The following is a 19,998-nucleotide window of genomic DNA, read 5'->3' on the forward strand; positions in this document are numbered from 1 at the left end:
GGATATTCCAAAGCACACTCCATCAATGTGTTTTAATAAAAATAAATTTGTTATATATATTTGTTCCCCCAAGACCTAATCTTGTTCCATGGTATCTACTTGGAATTTCACTTTAATTTTAAGTTAATGATTGGCATATTTTGACTTTTTCTATATGGTCGTTAATTTTTGCTTTAATGCCTCCAGAATATCAGAAATGATTATTTCATTATATACACCAGTTGAAAAATGTGTGCTTAAATTTTTATTAAACAAAATGTAAAAAAATCTCAAAAATATCCTTATTCCATATATTTTTCTCCTATCTCCCTAATAACTTGATAACTGTTCATTTTAGAGAAAAGATTGAGAGAGAAAAATGTTTTGTTATTAAAATTTACACACAATAACATTGTTGCAAATCGAAAAATATTATTATTGATGTAAAATAGCAATAATTATCAAAAAAAAAACAGATTTTTTTAGAATAGAATCTGAAGGTCCTATGTATAAGTACTAGAAAAAATTTTCAAAAAATCTTGTTATTGCTATTTTTGCATCAATAATAATGTATTTTTTGATTTGCAACTGATATTGTGTGTAAAATTTAATTACAAAACTTTTTTCGATCTTTTCTCTAAAATGAACAGTTATCAAGCTATACGTTATATAGGAAAAAAGTTTATATTCTTACAATTTTTTTACATTTTGTTTAATAAAAATTTAAGTACACCTTTTTCAACTGGTGTATAATGAAATAATCATTTATTTATTTAATACACTTTTGATTAAATTTCACTTAGGTAGATTTGCAGATTAATTTTATAAAGAAGTACATGTGTTGATAATTTTACATGATAAAATAGCAATAATTATCAAAAAAAAAACAGATTTTTTTAGAATAGAATCTGAAGGTCCTATGTATAAGTACTAGAAAAAATTTTCAAAAAATCTTGTTATTGCTATTTTTGCATCAATAATAATGTATTTTTTGATTTGCAACTGATATTGTGTGTAAAATTTAATTACAAAACTTTTTTCGATCTTTTCTCTAAAATGAACAGTTATCAAGCTATACGTTATATAGGAAAAAAGTTTATATTCTTACAATTTTTTTACATTTTGTTTAATAAAAATTTAAGTACACCTTTTTCAACTGGTGTATAATGAAATAATCATTTATTTATTTAATACACTTTTGATTAAATTTCACTTAGGTAGATTTGCAGATTAATTTTATAAAGAAGTACATGTGTTGATAATTTTACATGATAAAATAGCAATAATTATCAAAAAAAAAAAACAGATTTTTTTAGAATAGAATCTGAAGGTCCTATGTATAAGTACTAGAAAAAATTTTCAAAAAATCTTGTTATTGCTATTTTTGCATCAATAATAATGTATTTTTTGATTTGCAACTGATATTGTGTGTAAAATTTAATTACAAAACTTTTTTCGATCTTTTCTCTAAAATGAACAGTTATCAAGCTATACGTTATATAGGAAAAAAGTTTATATTCTTACAATTTTTTTACATTTTGTTTAATAAAAATTTAAGTACACCTTTTTCAACTGGTGTATAATGAAATAATCATTTATTTATTTAATACACTTTTGATTAAATTTCACTTAGGTAGATTTGCAGATTAATTTTATAAAGAAGTACATGTGTTGATAATTTTACATGATACAAATGGTTAAACAGCTCCTTTGCTAATTTTATTCTATATTCCTCCCTCTCTCTCTTTCCTTCTTCCTCCCTTCCACAATCTCACTCCCCCTCCCCCTCTCTTTCTCTCTCTCTAAAATATGTTCAAAAAACTGAAGGATTTTCTGACTGACATGAGCAGAAGGTCAAGTTGATATGTTTAGTTCTTAAATGTAATATCCATGCTAAATTATTGTAACACTATTCCTTCTAACTTGGCTAGTATATGTGTAAAATTACTCGTGCAAAAACTTGTCTTATCTCAGTATTCTGTAGTAGGTGGTTTATTTAATAGAATTTAAATATATACAGGAGTCAAAAGTATGGAAACCCTTCAACAAATTTAAAACCATTCAATACTGTAACTTTCAGCATAAGGTACCTTTTTCGTAGCATTAAGATGGTTTTGTAGAACATTTATTTTTCCACTTTTTTATTGTTATGCATGGAAAAATAAATAAATGTTCTACAAGACTTCATCTTAATGCTACAAAAAAAGGGTACCTACCTTTTCCTTTTGATGAGAAATAAAATTTCAACTCCTGGGGAGGTGGCCCAGGAGTTTTAACTAAAATATTTTAAACCCTTTATATTTTTTTCACTCTATGTGACATTTTAAAAGACGCTTTGAGACGAGAAAAATTGATAAAAATTAAAAAATAGGTGCAATGTCTGTACCTAAAATGACGGTGGGGTAAAATGGATTTTGAAAAAAATTACATTGATCGTTTAAGAAACTGTTATCACAAATAAATTTATAAAAATTTGATTAAATGAATATTATTGAATAATTTTTTTTTAAAATTATTTATTAAGGCATAATATTTGCTTATTTACTTAACATTATTTATTTCATTTTAATAAATGTTCAAAATGCCCTCATGCTGTTGTTTGACAGTGTGCCAGTTGGTTGTAAAAGGATGTTACTGCATTATTCAATGATTCCCTACTGATATTTTGTACTGACCTTTTTAATCAACGTCTTGGAGCTTATGATAAACAACACTTTATAAGTGGCCCCATAGAAAGTAATCCAATAGTGACAAGTCTGTTGATCTCGCTGGCCATTTCCCTTTGACCAATCCAACTTTCAAGAAAAAATGCATTTAAAATTTCATGAACCTGAAGACCGAAATGAGGCAGAGCAAAATCCAAAATTACAGACATCGTACCAACTTTTTATTATACCAATTTTGGCTTAAAGAGACCTTGAAAATGAATGTATCACATAAAGAGTGAAAAAAATATTAATGGTTTAAAATATTTGAATTACAACACCTGGGCCAACCCACAAGAAAAGGTTGAAATTCTATTTCTCACCAAAAGATAAATTAGTTGACCGATAACCTATCCTGAAAGTTACAGTATTATATCTGGAACAGTTTTAAAGTTTTTGAGGGTTTTCCATACTTTTAACTTGCTCTATATACAAGTGATATCTCTAAAGTAAAGACCACTGGGAAATTTCTCTCCTTCAGTTTGGTGAATCTGTGTCATTCATGGCCATGCTAGTAATGTACATACTGTATTGCTGTCTGTAAGTTGTTGCGATGTTGTATCTTTGATTACATGTGAGTTATGTTATAAAATGATAGGAATATCGATTTTGCCGCCTACTGTGAAATACGTAGTTGTGCATATTTAAACCATAAAACATTAAGCCGGCTGAAATTCATGAGCAGTTGGTTTCTGTGTACGGTGATAATGTAATGAATGAAAGAAACGTCTGAAAATGGTGTAAAAGGTTTAAAAATAGCATAATTAATGTGCATGATAAAGAATGTTCAGGGAGGCTCTCGATAATCACTTGTTGAAATGGATCGATGTTGAAATCAGAAAAGATCATTGCTTAATGATTTCTGACCTGGCCCTTCTTTTTCCTGATGTTTCAAGAGCTGTTATTGGTCGCATTGTTCATGACCATTTAGGCTTCAGAAAGGTTTGTGCACGTTGGGTGCCACACATTTTTACAGAACATCACAAAAAATCCGAATGGGATCACCTGCTTTGGAATTTTTGATGTGCTACACAGAAAAAGGTGATAAGTTCCTTAATTCAATTGTTACCACCAATGAAACATGGATTTCGAATTACATGCCAGAGAGAAAACAGCAGTCAAGTGAATGGGGTCATCCTCAATCTCCAACCAGACCACAAAGGTCGAGCCATAGCCATTTGATGCAAACTGATGGCCACAGTCTTTTGGAATCGGTTTGGCATACTGCTGATTGATTTCTTGCCACATGGAACGACTATGAATGTAGAAGCCTACTGTGAAACTCTATGTAAGTTACGGCGCGCCATTCAAACTTTGCAACTTGGGCAGCTGACCGACTGCATAGTCCTGCTGCATGATAATGCCCGTCCACATGTTGCAGGTCCGACAAGTAATTTACTGAGAACATTTGGATGGAAAATTTACGATCACCCACCATATAGTCTGGACTTAGCTCCTTCTGATTACCATTTGTTTGGGAAATTGAGAAAAAATTTTTGAGTTGTAAGCAATTCATGGTTTACGATGAACTTAAAAATGCAGTTAATCATTGGCTAAATGGACTGGCGGTAGAAGAATACTACAAGGGTATATTGAAGCTGGTGTAACGCTACAATAAATGTCTTAATTCATGTGGAGATTATATAGAGAAGTAGTATAAGGTATGTAATTTAAGAGAAATAAAAAATATTTATAAAGTTTTCATAATAAATGTTTTTTTGCAATGAAACAGTCTTTACTTGAAATAACCTCTCGTTTATTTAAATTCTATTAAATAAACCACCTAGTACAGAATATTAAAATAAACATACAGTACCTTACCTTAATTTTTCATGGAAGTACTTACATGGGATCCCACATCCTCAGTCATGGTTGAAATAATTCTGTTATTACATTATAAAAATACTAAAATAATGATAATTGCGTATTAATTTACACAAGTGTTGCTATCTGTTGCAGTTATTATTAGAATTTTTCTATCAAACACTGTCCGATGGTTTTATCATATTGAAATTTTGTTTGTATTTATAAATGTAATATTTTACTAATATATTTAATTTTATATCATCTTTATTAATTTCTAATACTTCTAAATTTGTGTTAATGTCAGAAATATAATGTTGTTCATTAAATGGTCTGACATATTAGATAAACTTAATTTATTCTTTTTATAATTTCTAAAATGTTCATGAAATCTAGTTTTAAAGGATCTATTTGTTTTTCCTATATAAATAGCATCACAATCATAACATTTAATTTTATAAATTCCACACAGATTGTTTATTTTGTTTTTATTTTTTAAATATTATGTGGTTATTAGGTTTGTATGCTGGTATAAATATTAGTAATGTTTTCAACTATATTAGCGTACAAATACTTTGTGTAATTTTTCACTATTGTGTCTTATTATGCATTCTTGTAAGGTAGTTAATTTATTACTATGTTTTGGTAGTTGTTTTTTATAAATATTACTAATTAAATTAGTATCATATCCATTTTCAACCTCTATATGTTTTATGATGTTTATTTCATGTGTATTTGATTGCTCTATTAATCATACTTGTGTAAGTGTTAATTTTATGAAACCAAGAGTGATTTGATTTTTAATGAATTTTTATATTATTAGGTTTTCTATATCCTAATGTTTCAATTGTTTGCCATTGTTTATTTTGATATTGACATATAAATTAACATTCTGTTGTTACCTATTTCATATATGAATTTTAAATTTTTGTTATAAGAATTTAATTTGTTTAGAATTATTACATGTTCATTGTTTATTACGGGTTATACATAATGAGATTATCATCAACATACCATGTCCATACTAAAACTTTGTGTATGAGTTTTACCATGCACTGGTATTACTGGTACCGTTAGTGGTCTCAAAATCCTGTAAATATATTTTTGACATAATAGCTGATAATAGAAATCATATAGGTAAGGTATTTTTTTTTCTATATAATATTTTTTATTTTTATTTTTTTAAAATAAAAATTGCAATAGATTTGGGTAAATTAATATGCAATTATTATTATTTTCGTATTTTTACTTTCATATTTTTATTATGAAATAACAGAATTATTTCAGTTAACAGATCCTGCAAAAGTACTTTCACGATAAAATTAAAGTAAGTTACATTTTACCTCAATATTTTGTACTAGGTGGTTTATATTATAAAATTAAAAAAAAAATTATATATATATATATATATATATATATATATATCCAAGACAAAAGTATTAACATAATTTTCTGCCAACAGTACAGAAATCAATAATGCCTCTTACCTTATGCTTATTGTTTTTTTCATTTAATAGCAATTTCGAAGATTTCCCTCATCGTCAGTTAATAAAACTTGTTTTATAAAATTACACATCAAACTCAAAACATAAAATTGTCAACATAAATATAAAAATATGTAGTCAGAAATAAAATATTCCATGTGATCAGCCACACATACTACAGTAATGAACTGAAATTATCTAAATTTTTATAGATTATATGAATTTGCTATTATCTATGGCGGTCCTGATAAGAAAGTCATTATCAAACTTTGTACATTAATCAAGCTAAACTTTTGTCCATACTTGTATATATAATATTTTTTTTATATTATGTTGACAATTTTATTTTTGAGTTTGATGTGTAATTTATTTAATATTAATAGTGTTATTAACTGATGATGAGAGAAATCCTCAAAAGCGCTGTTAAATGAAAAACAATAAGCATAAGGTAAGAGGCATTGTTGAATTCTGTACTGTTGGTGGAAAATTGTGCTATACTTCTGTCTTAGACATATTTAGTACAGAGGTGGTGAATATGGACAGGTAGAATAACAAAAAGAGAATTGATTTTGTGCTAAGTTATTATAAATGCCGACCAGACATAATTGTCCTATTATTTTTATAAATTGTACAGTAAGTTACAAAATTTTATACATCTAATAAATTTCAACAAAACATGTTTAAAACTAAATATAATACCTACATATGCTAAAATAAATACAAAAAATTCCCAATATAATAAAACCTTAACTAAAACAAAAATGTTCGCAGAGAGAATATAGAGTAAAACAATAAGTGAAACAGGGATATTATAAAAGAAACTATATAAATATTAAATTGTACAATACACAACTTTAATTAAAGATTTTAGGTTATGTCATGTTTAATTATATAATGGATTTAATTAGGGTTAATATATTAAATATATACAGACAAGAGTTAAAATCTTGAGCCCTGTCAAAACAAGAAAATAAGTAATTTAATTAAAATAAAAAAAATAATGGTAGCAAAAGGAAAGATTTTTATAATAATTTATATAATAATAAATTTTACAAAAAGTATAATGTTGAAGATGTGGAAATATAGGATAATTTGAGTTTGGTAAACAAATGAAAATTTAGTTAATTCTGAAGTAATGATTTTGTAAATCTAACGAATCTAAAATTCATGATAATGAGAAATCAGTACTAACAAATGCTTTTAAATTTAATCTACCAGAAAACAATAAAAATAAAGTTATCAAGAAATATTATTATTGATATTGAAATTAATATTAATAAAATTAGCCATAATGAAGAAGAAAAAGAAATTACGTAATGTTATTGGTAATTGTAACTTATTAATTTTATAAATGTTACATATAAATAATTATAATATGAGGTTTCACACTAGATTATATCCATTTAAACCATTTCCCCCCCAAACTTACTGGTCTTCCTAAAATGCATAAACAGGATATCCCAATGCATCCATTAATTAATTTCATATCTGCTCCTTGTTAATTTATTACCAAAATAATAGATAAAATACTTAGATCTAAAGTCAATTTACCAAATAAGTATATTGTAAAAAATGGGTATGATTAAGATAAGAAATTAAACGAAAATACTAAAGTAAGTTATGCATAACTAACATGTACCCTAGTATCCCTATAGATCAAACTATATGTAAATAAGTGATAAATTGAAAATTAATAATGAAGATCCGAAATTCGTCGATTAATGTTATAACTATCATCAGATATGTACGTCAACAAATTTATTTAGAGTTTAACAACAAATTTTACAGACAAGATAATACTTTGCCTATGGGATTTCCATTGTTGTCTGTTATGTCGGAAATCTATTTACAGGATTTCAAGAATAGAATAGTCTATGGTATTATTACCCACATTCATAAAATTCAATTATGGGTTTAATACGTTGATATTTTTATTGTCTATGAACCCATTATAAATAATGAACATTTAATAATTTAAAAAAGACTTTAATTCTCATCATCATAATTTTAAATTTGCCTTAGAAATTGACAAATACAGAAAAAAAAATTTTAGATGTTGACATAAAAATTAGTAAAAGTAATAAAATTATAACATCTGTATATAGGAAACCAACAACTAATAAAATAACTATTAACAGAAAATCAAATCATCCTTGGGCATACAAAATTAATACATTTATAAACATGATAAGAGCGATACATTACACACAGAATAATAAAAAAAAACAAACCAGAAATACTATAAAATGTATTGCAGTAAAAATGGATATAACATGTTGTCATTGAATGATAATATTTATAAAAAACAGAAATCAAATTCTAATATTACAACAACGTTGAAACCTATAAAGTATTGATAAAAATATTTATATAAAATATTCCTATACTAACAACATTATTGAAAATGTGGTTAATGTTTATAGTGATAAAAAATATAAAACATCATGTAGACCATAAAATCATATAATAAAACATTTGAAAATCCAAAATAATGATAATAATCCTAATAATTTGTGTGGTATCTATAAAATAACATGCAATGATTGTAACAAAATTTATATTGGAAAAACTAATAGATCATTTAGGGCAAGGTTTACAGAATACTTATAAAAACAAGTTAGGATTTTCCAGTTTTGCGGACCATTTAATAATCAATAAACATTCAATCACCGATTCGGATACAAATTTAAAAATATTAGAAATTGTAAAAGGATGTGATAATAATAATAAAAAATTAAAGATTTTAGAAAATATTATATATACAAGTTTAGACAAAAGTTTAGCTTGATTAATGTACAGACAGAGTTTGATAATAACTTTCTGATCAGGAACGCCATAGATAATAGCATATTCATATATTTTATAAAAATTTAAATAATCTTAGTACAGTATTGTATATGTGGCTGGCCACATTAAATATTTTATTTTTGACTATATATTTTTATAATATATTAAACTTAAGTTTAAAATCAAACTTGCCATTAAAGATTAGATTAAATTTTATGAAAAAGAGTAATTCTTAGTTTTACCTGATACATTCACTAATCTAGCTTTTTATGTAATTCCTAGAAAGGAAAAGAGTCCTTCCCTGCTAAATCGCAGAGTTATCACTCCACTAAGCCCTAATAAAGAAGCAGCTGTCTCATCAGCCATTAAAGTGCCTTAGATTGTGCAAGGGTAAGTACAGTAGGTTCTCATGACAGCTATCAAGGAAGAAAAGATGTTGGGTAATGAAAAGGATTGGGTAATAAACCCAGTAAAAAGCTTAACACACCAAGGATTGCTTTTGATCGATATAGTTCCACAGGATCAGCGGCAGTGAAACACCATCTTCTTCTCTTGTTGGTTACCCTGGGTTTCTGTTGCACTTTACTTTAAAGTTTACAAAAAATTTTATTTTGGCTCCCTTCCACTTTTTACATCCATCTCAGATCACTAGTTGACTTAATTATAGTGGTAAATAATTGAACATTAGTGCTCCAAACATCAGGCTAACTCCCTGCTACTTACCACATTGACGTTCAAGATATACTAGCCCTAACAATAGGCTAACTGTATAGTTTATTATAGATTTATGCATTTAGAAAATATTATATTTTATGTAATTATTCAACACATTAGGATAATTTTTCAGGTGCCTGTTAATAAAGACGGACAGTTTATTATTCAACAAAGACCTGGACAGAATCAAATACAGCAGCAGCAACAACAATTCAATCAACAGCCGCAGATGCAGCGGCAGCAACAGCAGCAATATCAACTACAAGCAGGCCAATATTGTGTACCAACATTAAACAGGCGTATTGTTGTAGATGATACATCACCTCATAAACAAGTTAGTACACTCATAAGTTTAGTAATTTTAAAACCTAACATGTAATTTTGACTTTTTCTTAATTCATGGTCATTACTCACCGATTGATTCATATAATATTCCAAAAGTTTCATGATATAAGTGCAGCTATTGAATTAGAGCACATAGGCAGTTGTATCACTTTTACCTGTAGGGAGTGTACCTGCAAATTTCTGTAATTTCTGTATCACCTGGTCCAGGTGTTTTATTTATTGGAATTAAAAAAAAAAAAAAAAAAAAAAAGGGTGTGGGACAGTATCAGATGAAGCAAATTGAGACAAATGAAGTAGTCAGTTTTAAAATGTAACTGTTAATCATTTAATAAACATCTGTTCCGTTCTCTCAACCAGTAATCGTATTTAATTTAAAAGTAGTAGTTTATTTAAAAGTTTGTGTTAAAAGAGAAGTTCTGAGTGAACTTTATTTTCTTGACATTTGAAGCACTTTTAAATAAAATTGTATGAAGTATCACTGCTGATAAAATATTATTCTTGTTTCTTTTTAAAGGCACTTGCCAAGGGTACCTTCCATGCTGCCAGGAAGAAAGCTATGAAAAAGAATATGACTCCAATAACAACAATAGTACCCACCAAACCTGCTGTACAAGGAATGACATTGGGTCAAAGGTTTTCAATGCAAGCATCACAGCAGCAGGTATATTTATTTATGTGTTTTAACTTCATAAAATTACAATGAACTCAGATTGGTAGGTAACATGATGGTTGGGATTTTTATACAGTAAATTTAAATAATAAATTGGATTTATTTCAGAAAAAAGTATGCTAAATCAAGGAGTAATCCAAATAAATTGTTAATATATTTTCCTTCTTTGCCACTTCTTTTAAATACTAGAAGGCTAAGAAAGGGAGTGTCTTGATTTGAATGTGTGCTTAGTTTGTTTTCTGATCAGTGGTTCTGATAACTGTTCCTTGTTTTCCTATTTTCACCTCTAAATTGTTAATTATTTTCTTACTCCCATAAGTAAAAGTATCTGAAATCTAAATAAATTTATTTAAAATTATCAATGTTGATAATAGTTTTGTGATTTTTATTCTCAGTGTAGGTATAATATAAATTAAGCTAAAATTTATTAATACTTTTAAAATTTTAGACCATTTTCCCAGAATTCATTTAGTCCTTATGTTTTTATAATCATTAAAAAATTATGTAAACATGGATAAACCAAAAATATCGCCTCACCTTAACAAAACGTGACTTTTAAATCTTAATTTTCAACCAAATAATTAGCAGACAAAAAATGTTCAATATGGTAGTATAAGTTCAAAATTGCTTCTTTCATATGTCCTATTCTCAACATCAAATTCAGATGATTGAACTAATTTGTCACTTGTATTTCATCAGCCATTGTAGTCACAAAAATATAATACTGTAGTAAATTACTTATCCTGTTGCAAATTATAGAAGCTGGTTCAGCTGTAAATTCTATGAGATACATAGACATCACCTGTGTATAAAAATTTTAGAAAGGAAATATGAATGTTCTGTATGACAATCCACAGAGCCAATAAATATTTTCTTTCTTTCTTATTTGTGTCTGCTTCTATCACCAGGTGTGAAAGTTACAAGAGATCTCCATGTTTTTCACTCTCCAGCTATCTGCCTCCCTCACTCCAGTTTCCGCCCTGTATTTCAAAACTAGCCCTAACCTTTTGCTCCCACCATTTCTTGGGCCTACCCCCAACCTCTTCTGTCTGTCTTGCATTCTCATATCTGTCTGGGCAGTTTTTCACTCATTCTCAGAGCATGTTTCAGCTGTCTTAATTGACCTTCTGTCCTCTGAATAATGGACTTTGTATTCATGGTCACTCTTACCAGGTGTGTATATATGAAACTAGAATTTTTGTACAGAAAATCCACATTTATTGTATGAAAATGATAAAACATATTTTATTTGAAATATTGTCCATCACTAGCTATATATTTTTTCCCATCTCTGACAATTTATGAATGCTACGCCAAAAAAACTGTTGCTCTTTTGAGGAAACCAGTCATCAAGCAATTTTCATAAGAAGTGAAGCACTGCTCAGCAAGTGCATGTCCGATCGCTGCAAATAAATAATATTAGTCAGATGGAGCCAAGTCTGGTGAGTAAGCCGCATGTGAAAGTATTTCACAATTGAATGCCTCAATTGCTTCTTTGACCGGTTTTTCTGTATGTGATGGTGCATTATCATGAAGCAAAATCACTTTGTGTTACCTTTTTTGATATTCTGATCGTTTTTCCCACAATGCTTGATTTAAATCGATTATTGTTTTCACCAGGTTTTAGCAGCTCATAATAGATCACACCCTTCTGATCCCACCAAACACAAAACATTGTCTTCTTTCCATAGCGATTTTGGCCTTGAAATCAATGTCGATGGTTCACCTGGAGTTCCCATAATCTTTTACACTTAGAATATTGAAATATATGCACTTTTCATCACCTATCACAATTTGATGGAGAAATGACTCTTTTGTACCTGGCGAGCAGCATGTTGCAAGTGGTTTTTTGGTTTTCCTGCTGTCTTTTATTCAGTTCATGTAGAACCCATTTTCCCATCTTCTGGATCTTTCCCTTACTTTCAAACATATGGAGACTGCTTCTCATGTTACATTTAATTGATCTGCGAGTTGTTGCATTTGAGCGTCATCCTCATCCAACAATGCTTGCAATTTCACTGTCTTCAAACCTTTTCGGTGGCCTTACACGTTCTTCGTTTCTCATGTCAAAATCGTCATTTTGAATTTTTTAAGCCACTCAAAGCACTGTGATTTACCAAGAGCATGCTCACTGTAAGCTTCGACAAACATTTGATGCAATTCCGCAGCAGTTTTCTATAAATGGTAACAGTAAATCAATGCTGTCCGCATATCATAGTTTGTATGTACAAAACTCAACATGTTCAATGCTAATAAAACTATTCTGTTGTATGAAACTTGTATTGTTGTGAGTTGAAAATTTTTGTCAGCTGTCAAAGAAAGATAATTGTGCCAATGATGTGGTTTGATTGTAACTACATTGACAGCTGGGGCCATCTATGGGCAAATTCCGGTTTCATATTTACACACCTGGTATATTGCTATTGCTATTGCTAATGCAATCTCGTCTAGTTTTAACCATCACTTCTGAGATAGCTCAGTTTCTGAGCTTCAGTTTACCTCTGCTTCTCTCTGACGTAGTCCAAGTCCCACTGAAATAGTATAGTAAGAATGTATGTGGAATTAAAGTCAGCTATTTTAGTTGCCCCCACTCACCTCTCTCATATTCAAGAAGCCCTTGGATAGCAAGTAATAGAGCCACCAACAGCAGTTCTAGTATCAACTTTTGCCTCCATCCTACCATTTTGACCAATGTTTGCTGCCAGGTATTTAAAGCTGGAAAATTGTTCTAGTACTATCCATCAATAGGTATTCACACATTCCTGGACTCTGCTAAGACAACCATTATCTTAGTCTTGATTAGGGTTACTTCCATCATTCTCTTTTCTAGATATTTATGTTATGGTTCAGATTTTCTGGAGAGCTAACTATAAGCACTAGAACATCTGCAAAAGCAACTTCACTCTCTTTTCCCCCTGTACCAGTAAACCAGTGCCTCCCTAAGTCCTTGGTCAAGTCTTACACCATTATAAAAAATAAGATAGTCATTGTCTTATCATCATACAGCCTTGACTGTTTTTCTTTGGTTTGGTGATACCTAATTATGACACTTGCGTCTGTCTTATTTACCCAGTTAATTCCAATTCTTTCTCATTTAACCCCATACATTGCACATTTTGAAAGTCAGTGTCTCCAATTTTTGACTGTAAAGTCCTGTCCATATCCTCTTGATTTACATTCCTTTCAATAAAGGGAAATTTAGATGCATGAGGAATTGGGCTCATTATCACAACAATGGCACTGCCACCCTGTGGCTCCTGTGCTTGCCAGATTTAAGAGTTAACTCCTGCATCCTAATTTCATATTCTTCCAATGGTACACTAGATACCTAAAACATTACAGTTGGTTTCTAACCATCAGGAATGAGGCGAATAAGCCACAGACAAAATTTAGAGCGTCCAATTAAAAACCGCTCACTCAATTTAAAGCCACTTACATAAAACTGTCGAGACTCAGTAAACTTTAAATTATTCCTTATCCTCCATACTCATTAGATTTGTCATCCTTTGATTTTACTTCTTTCACAATTAAAAGGATATTAATGGTATTTATTCACCATGGATGATAAACTGAGGGATATAGTGAGGTCATGGATGAAGGAAAGACCACCAGCATCCTTCTTCATTGATGGAATGAGAACTGGTTCACTGTTGGGAGAAATGTGTCGCTATAAATGGGACAACTGTGTGGAAAAATAAATGTAAGTTGTTATAGCCAACATACAGTAAATTTTGAACATTTTCTGATGAACAGTTAAATTTTTGATTCCAGAAATGAAAAATGAGAATTAAGCCTAGAGTAACAAATTATTTAAAGTTTGGGATTTGGCAGTAGTAGTAATGCTTGAGTACATTGTGTGACTTGGCAGTAGTATAAATGGCAGGAATTGTAATCACAATATTTTGCTGTTTGTGTTTCACAGTTATTATTTTTAGCATTAAGCAGTCTTATAAATTTCAGTTAACGAGGATACTTAACTTACAGTATAATGCTTTTTTATGTATTTTAGGTATTATATAGCATATACATAATATTGGCAGTTCTTTTGCAGGGAGGAGTGTTGTTTTATGATTTTCATACTTTTATATTTAACCTGCAGTTATGATTGCATTGAATACTTAAAAAACAAACACTTTCTGTTGAACAGCCATTTTGATGTGTAATGCCAATAAATTATTAAAACATTACAATAAGTACAAAGCATAGATTTTAGTTATCCTTATAAATTTGTTTCCTTGGGTGTCCATACTCAGAACCTTAAAATTTTTACACAGTTAATTTTTTTAAGTTTCAGTTTGGCATAAAAATTGTAACTTTTTTTATGAATTAAAAAAAAATACTATTAGTGAAGTCCTAATTTGAATGAATAGGACATTATTTACATAAGATGTGATATTATCAATTCAACTACTGTGGGTCATTCTAGATGTAAAAAAGGTTTATAGAGCGAAAAATCATTTCATATTACATTTTGCCAACTTGTAAGTGTACAGAATAACAAATCTGGTTAGCTAGGGTGGGCAATTTATTAGTCTTGTATTTTTTTCTTTCAGTTCTGTCTGCTTCGTAGTTAACAACATTAACATGCAACAACCATTGTTGCTAAATTACATCACTTTCATTAGAAACTGAACTAATTTTCTAAAATTAATGATTAAATTTTTTTTTAATATACAGATTGTACAAAAAAAGCTGATGACAGTTGTAGGACTTTTGATGTTGTGGGTTGTTTCTGATGTACAGCTTACACTTATACAACTTAATTAAAAATATTAATAATGTTATTTAAATATAATAATTTTTTGTTTATTTAATTCAATGATTCTAATTAAAGTGTGTGCGCATTCCATATATATTTCACAAAGTTGTGGTGGTGCTAGCGGCGACAGTCGGCACTAACTAAGCTAATGTAATTTTACAACTTACATAAACAGATTTCACTTGAATGGTCGGCAGACTGGTGTAGCTGCGAGGCTTAATAAACCAGGTACCGCGTCAACCAGGTGATCAAGTTAGAGACACAGCCTGACCAAGTTACTTTTTACACTTAAAATATTACACTTTAAATATTATTAATTTATTTAATTCTGTTACTCACCTGTGATGTCACAACATAGCAGACAACTACAACAGCATTTTTTGGGATGGGGGTGTGATTTTGCAAAATATTTTTGCAATGTTGTTATTTTTTAATTGTAAATAAATATACCTAAGAAAAATCTGACCTTAATTAGGCAAAATCTCGAGTTAGTGAGGGTGATCTTGCTCTACAGCCTCACCCCCTTGACTTTTTAAATTTTAATTTTAATACCATCAATGCCCCATATACAGAAGTAATCTGACCAAGTTTGGTCAAACTCAATCCAGTAGTTCGGGAAATATAAGGTGATTTAGAGGCCAACACTGAACACAAAGTACATACAAACATTAATATCCAGAAAATTTCCATTTGTTTTTTTTTTGAGTTCTTTAGGTGTCAAAACGTCAAGATCCGGTGAAAAACCACATATCCCCAAATTGGACCATTTGCAATACTTTCCCTTCTAAAGCTATATCTCTGCTATAGCGTTATCTAAACAGGAAAGTAAAAGTATATTAGAATTTTAAAACTATTTAATATTTCTTAATTTTAATTTAAGTCATGAATTGTAATTAAAATTAAAGAGCAACTATTACAATTTTTTACTAAATTGTTAAATGTGAGCATCTTTTATCACACGACACACATCGAAATAATAGTAGCGTTCATTCCGAACTTTAACCAGCATGCCTAGAGTAATGGAAGCAATAGCTGTTTCAATCCTGTGCCTCAAATTGGGTAGATCAGTAGACAGCAGAAGCATATACATAAGATCCTTTATAAAACCCCAAAGGAAAAAATCACATGATGTCGGTTTGGGTGACCTTGGAGGCAACTGCAAACAAGTTCTGTCATCGGGTCCATGTCGACCAATTTAGCAGATGGGGAAAACGTCATTTAACCAATCCTGTACAGAGTTATCCCAATGATGAGGAGCAATCTCTTGTTGCCAAATAAAATTCTGTGGTCCTCTGAGTTAAAGAAAGAGCTACTGTATATACGCAGCATATCCAAATAAACAATTTGTTACTTTTGCTTCAGAGAAAAAATTGCCCATAAACTTGCTGTCAGGATAATGCACACAAAATGTTTTATTTTGAAAAGTCCCTTTGCATTGTAAAAGTTCATGGGGATTTTTTGACTCGCTAGAATAAACACATGCAAGTTAATTTTTCCATTAAAAGTTAATAAAATGTTGACTCATCACTAAACACAATATGATCAAGACAGATGTCATCTTTATACTGTAACATTTTGATTGCAAACTCAGTACTCACAACGCAGTCAGTAAGTTTCAAAGTCTGTAATAACTATAAATGATGCATATGTGTTTCCTTAAAACATTCCACACTCATCACCAGGTTTCCTAGTTCACAGCTTGCTTTTCTTCCACACAGGAAAGACTCCCTGATGTGTTCAACATTTTTTCAGACACTTTGATCATCCTGCACTCTTCCCTTCACACAGACATCTGGTCGTTTTAACTGATTATGCCATCAACAAATGTTATTGATATGTGGGAGATCACAATTAAACTTTCTATACAATGCACATTATACTGTAACTATAGATTCACATTTAGCAAACTACAAAACACTGAAGGCTTTCTTTGCAGGAGTCGCATATCTGCTAGTGATGCTGTCAAGCAGAAAGATATGGAATCAGTCTACAGGCCTGCATGTAACTAAAGCTGTCCACTTTGCTCTTCAATTCTAGCCTTAAATCAACACTGTACCTCCTGATGAGGAGGTAGAGTGTTACAGTGTTGTGAATTACAGACATAATTCCTAGCAAAAAAAAAAAAAACTAATTATAGTGCTTCATATTATTAAAAGTGATCATATAGATAAATTCAAAAAAGATAATTAACAATTTTTGTTTTCTCACATAGTTTGTTTTTCCTGAAAGATAAATCTTAAAGAACCTGATAACAGCACATACTGCTTAATATGAACTAATACAATGTTCAGGTGTAAATGCACGTGTTTACACATTAAGAGGTGGTCCAATTTTACTTTGAAAATTAATTCATTTGATTACTACTCATAAAATTCATGTGATTTGTAAGAGCAGTTTATGAACTGTTTAAATGGCTGCATTCTATCTAATCAGAGATATCCATCATTTTCCTGACCAACCCTGAACTCACGTAATTTCCGATCACCTAACTTCAATCCTGAATAATGATAATTAATTGATATAAGATTGATTGCTAAAAAAAAATACTTTCTGTAAAGTTGGACTTACTTTGTACTACAGCAAATTAAACGTCAAAAAATTTTAATTATTCATTCTTACTAAATAAAAGTTGGTTAATATTAACTTTTCACCATAGGTCTGCTAAATAGAATTCACAGGATTACTAAGCTAAGAAAATAATTTTTTGTATTATGACATCTGAAAGATTAGGAAAGTATATTATAATAGTTATAACATTAGATCGTGTTATTTATAAAGCCGAGAAAACACCTGATGTTTGTATTTCACACTTATAACATTTTCTTGATAATAATCTTATTTTTCTTCTTGCTGTGATAATATAATAATAAAATTCTACTGTATTTTTGATGCATGACAGCTAAATGTATCATGTTAATCTCCGTAATTGTGTAAAATTTATATTTTAAGTAGTTACGGTTTTTATTTCCCCAAATATAAATGCAGGACCACTCGCTGATCACCCTAACAGAAAATTATAATTTCAAAATCTAGAGAAAAAATCTTTTTGCATGTAATTGCTACATTCAGTTTTGCCATAGATGTTTAATCATAATTAAATTAATGTTATCATGGTGAAACTTCATCGGTCAATTTTTTGATAATGACAGTTTGAGTCAGATGTAATAATGTCTTTTTTTTTACTGCTGTGGAGTTGTACATGATGAATCACTCCAAGTGGTCAAACACTGAAATATTATCAGAAAGGTTTTTTGTTGTCATTGTGATCCCAAAGAGTCCAGATCTGCAGAAATCATATATCTGGAAAATCTTTTGTGAAATTACCCTATTTGTTCCCTACAGAAGTTTTTAACGATAAATCTGATAGTCCAGGTTAATCAAGCACCTTACTGTCAAGGTGTAGATTCTTGTGATTTCTTATAGGATTGTATCACTTATAGGGTTGCGATTTGTGAGCTGAGAGGACATTGCAATGCAGAGGTGAATGCTACTCCAAATCAAAGTGCTGGGCTAAGTATGTTGAATTACAAATATCACACTCTGAAGGAGATAAGAACTAGAAACTACTAATGTGTGTAATCATTTTTGTTTTAATGCCCCAAGATAAGATACCTTGAATAGATATCATATATTTAGGTACAAGAAGGAAAGCATGGAACTGGTGTGTAACTCTGGATTTCAGTATACATGGCTAGTGTGCTGTGTATTTTCATGTAAGGATTATCTCCTGCTGGATTTTGACAGTCATTTAAAGTTTTTATTATTTATTTTTATAGCTCTTAATTGTAACTTGATATTATGTATGCGTGCCATGTTGTGATTTAAGAGGTCAGTGCTCTGTTAAATTTATTTTTCTCTGACATATATGCTGGTTAAATTCTGTTAAAAAAAATATGATTTTAAATAATTGTAACTCAATTTTGGGGTTTGGTCTATTAAAAGTGCAGTTTAATACATTACATGTTTCCAAATGGTTGGTAGAGATATTACTTCCTATTAGCTAGATTTCACTAAACGACGGAGGATTGCACTAAATAATGTATAAAAAAATACTTTTTGTTTTTTTTTTTTCAAATTGGTAACCAATTTCTAACAGATCAGTTTTGATTTAATGCATTACTGTAGAAAACATAATTTATTATTACTTTTGAACTTTAAAAAACAAACTTTTTATTTCTTTTAGCATGACTTAGCTCATCACCTTTCATTAATAAGTCTTTCTGCCTGCAATATCTTTGTTCATTTTTTATAATTAAAATACAAGAAAATTTTCAATTAGAATGTTTCTTCACTACTTTAGAGTGTGCGTGTAAAGTTTACCATCCCATGCTTTTTTATATTCTAAAAATTGACTAAGTTAGATTTGTGTCTGTTTGATTGTAGTGTTGTTTCTTGATTACAGCAACAGCAACAACAACATGATAAAGGAGGAATAGGCAATCAGCAGCAGCAGACTGTTACTAGAAGTAACAGAAAAGTGATATCCTCAGGAGTTGGTGGAAATTATAATGGTGCTAATCTTAAAGTAACTGCTGTACCTCCTGGACCTGTCAGTCATACTGTAGTTGTTGATAATGTCACAGCAAGTACATCAAAAGAGCAATTAACAAAAATGGCACGTCAAGTTGGAGAAGTTGAGGTAACACGTTGTTATTTTTTATTCTGATGTAACACAAATTTTGCTATGTTCAGAATGGTTGAATATAAAACAGTATGTTTAAATTTAAAACAGTTCATAAATTTTCATTATAA

The 19,998-nt window shown here is 29.7% G+C and overlaps 1 protein-coding gene across 1 annotated transcript in view; it reads left to right on the top strand.

The window, feature by feature from the left end:
• Positions 1–19,998, top strand: part of LOC142319271 (uncharacterized) — a 138,399-nt gene that overhangs the window by 112,084 nt on the left and 6,317 nt on the right. Inside the window, exons 16-18 of the mRNA XM_075356350.1 lie at positions 9,606–9,806; positions 10,332–10,478; positions 19,649–19,885. Coding sequence (XP_075212465.1) covers positions 9,606–9,806; positions 10,332–10,478; positions 19,649–19,885 — 585 coding nt within the window. The remainder of the gene's footprint in view (positions 1–9,605; positions 9,807–10,331; positions 10,479–19,648; positions 19,886–19,998) is intronic.

The sequence above is a fragment of the Lycorma delicatula genome, chromosome 2, assembly GCF_047948215.1.
Source record: "Lycorma delicatula isolate Av1 chromosome 2, ASM4794821v1, whole genome shotgun sequence".
Taxonomy (NCBI): Eukaryota; Metazoa; Arthropoda; class Insecta; order Hemiptera; family Fulgoridae; genus Lycorma; species Lycorma delicatula.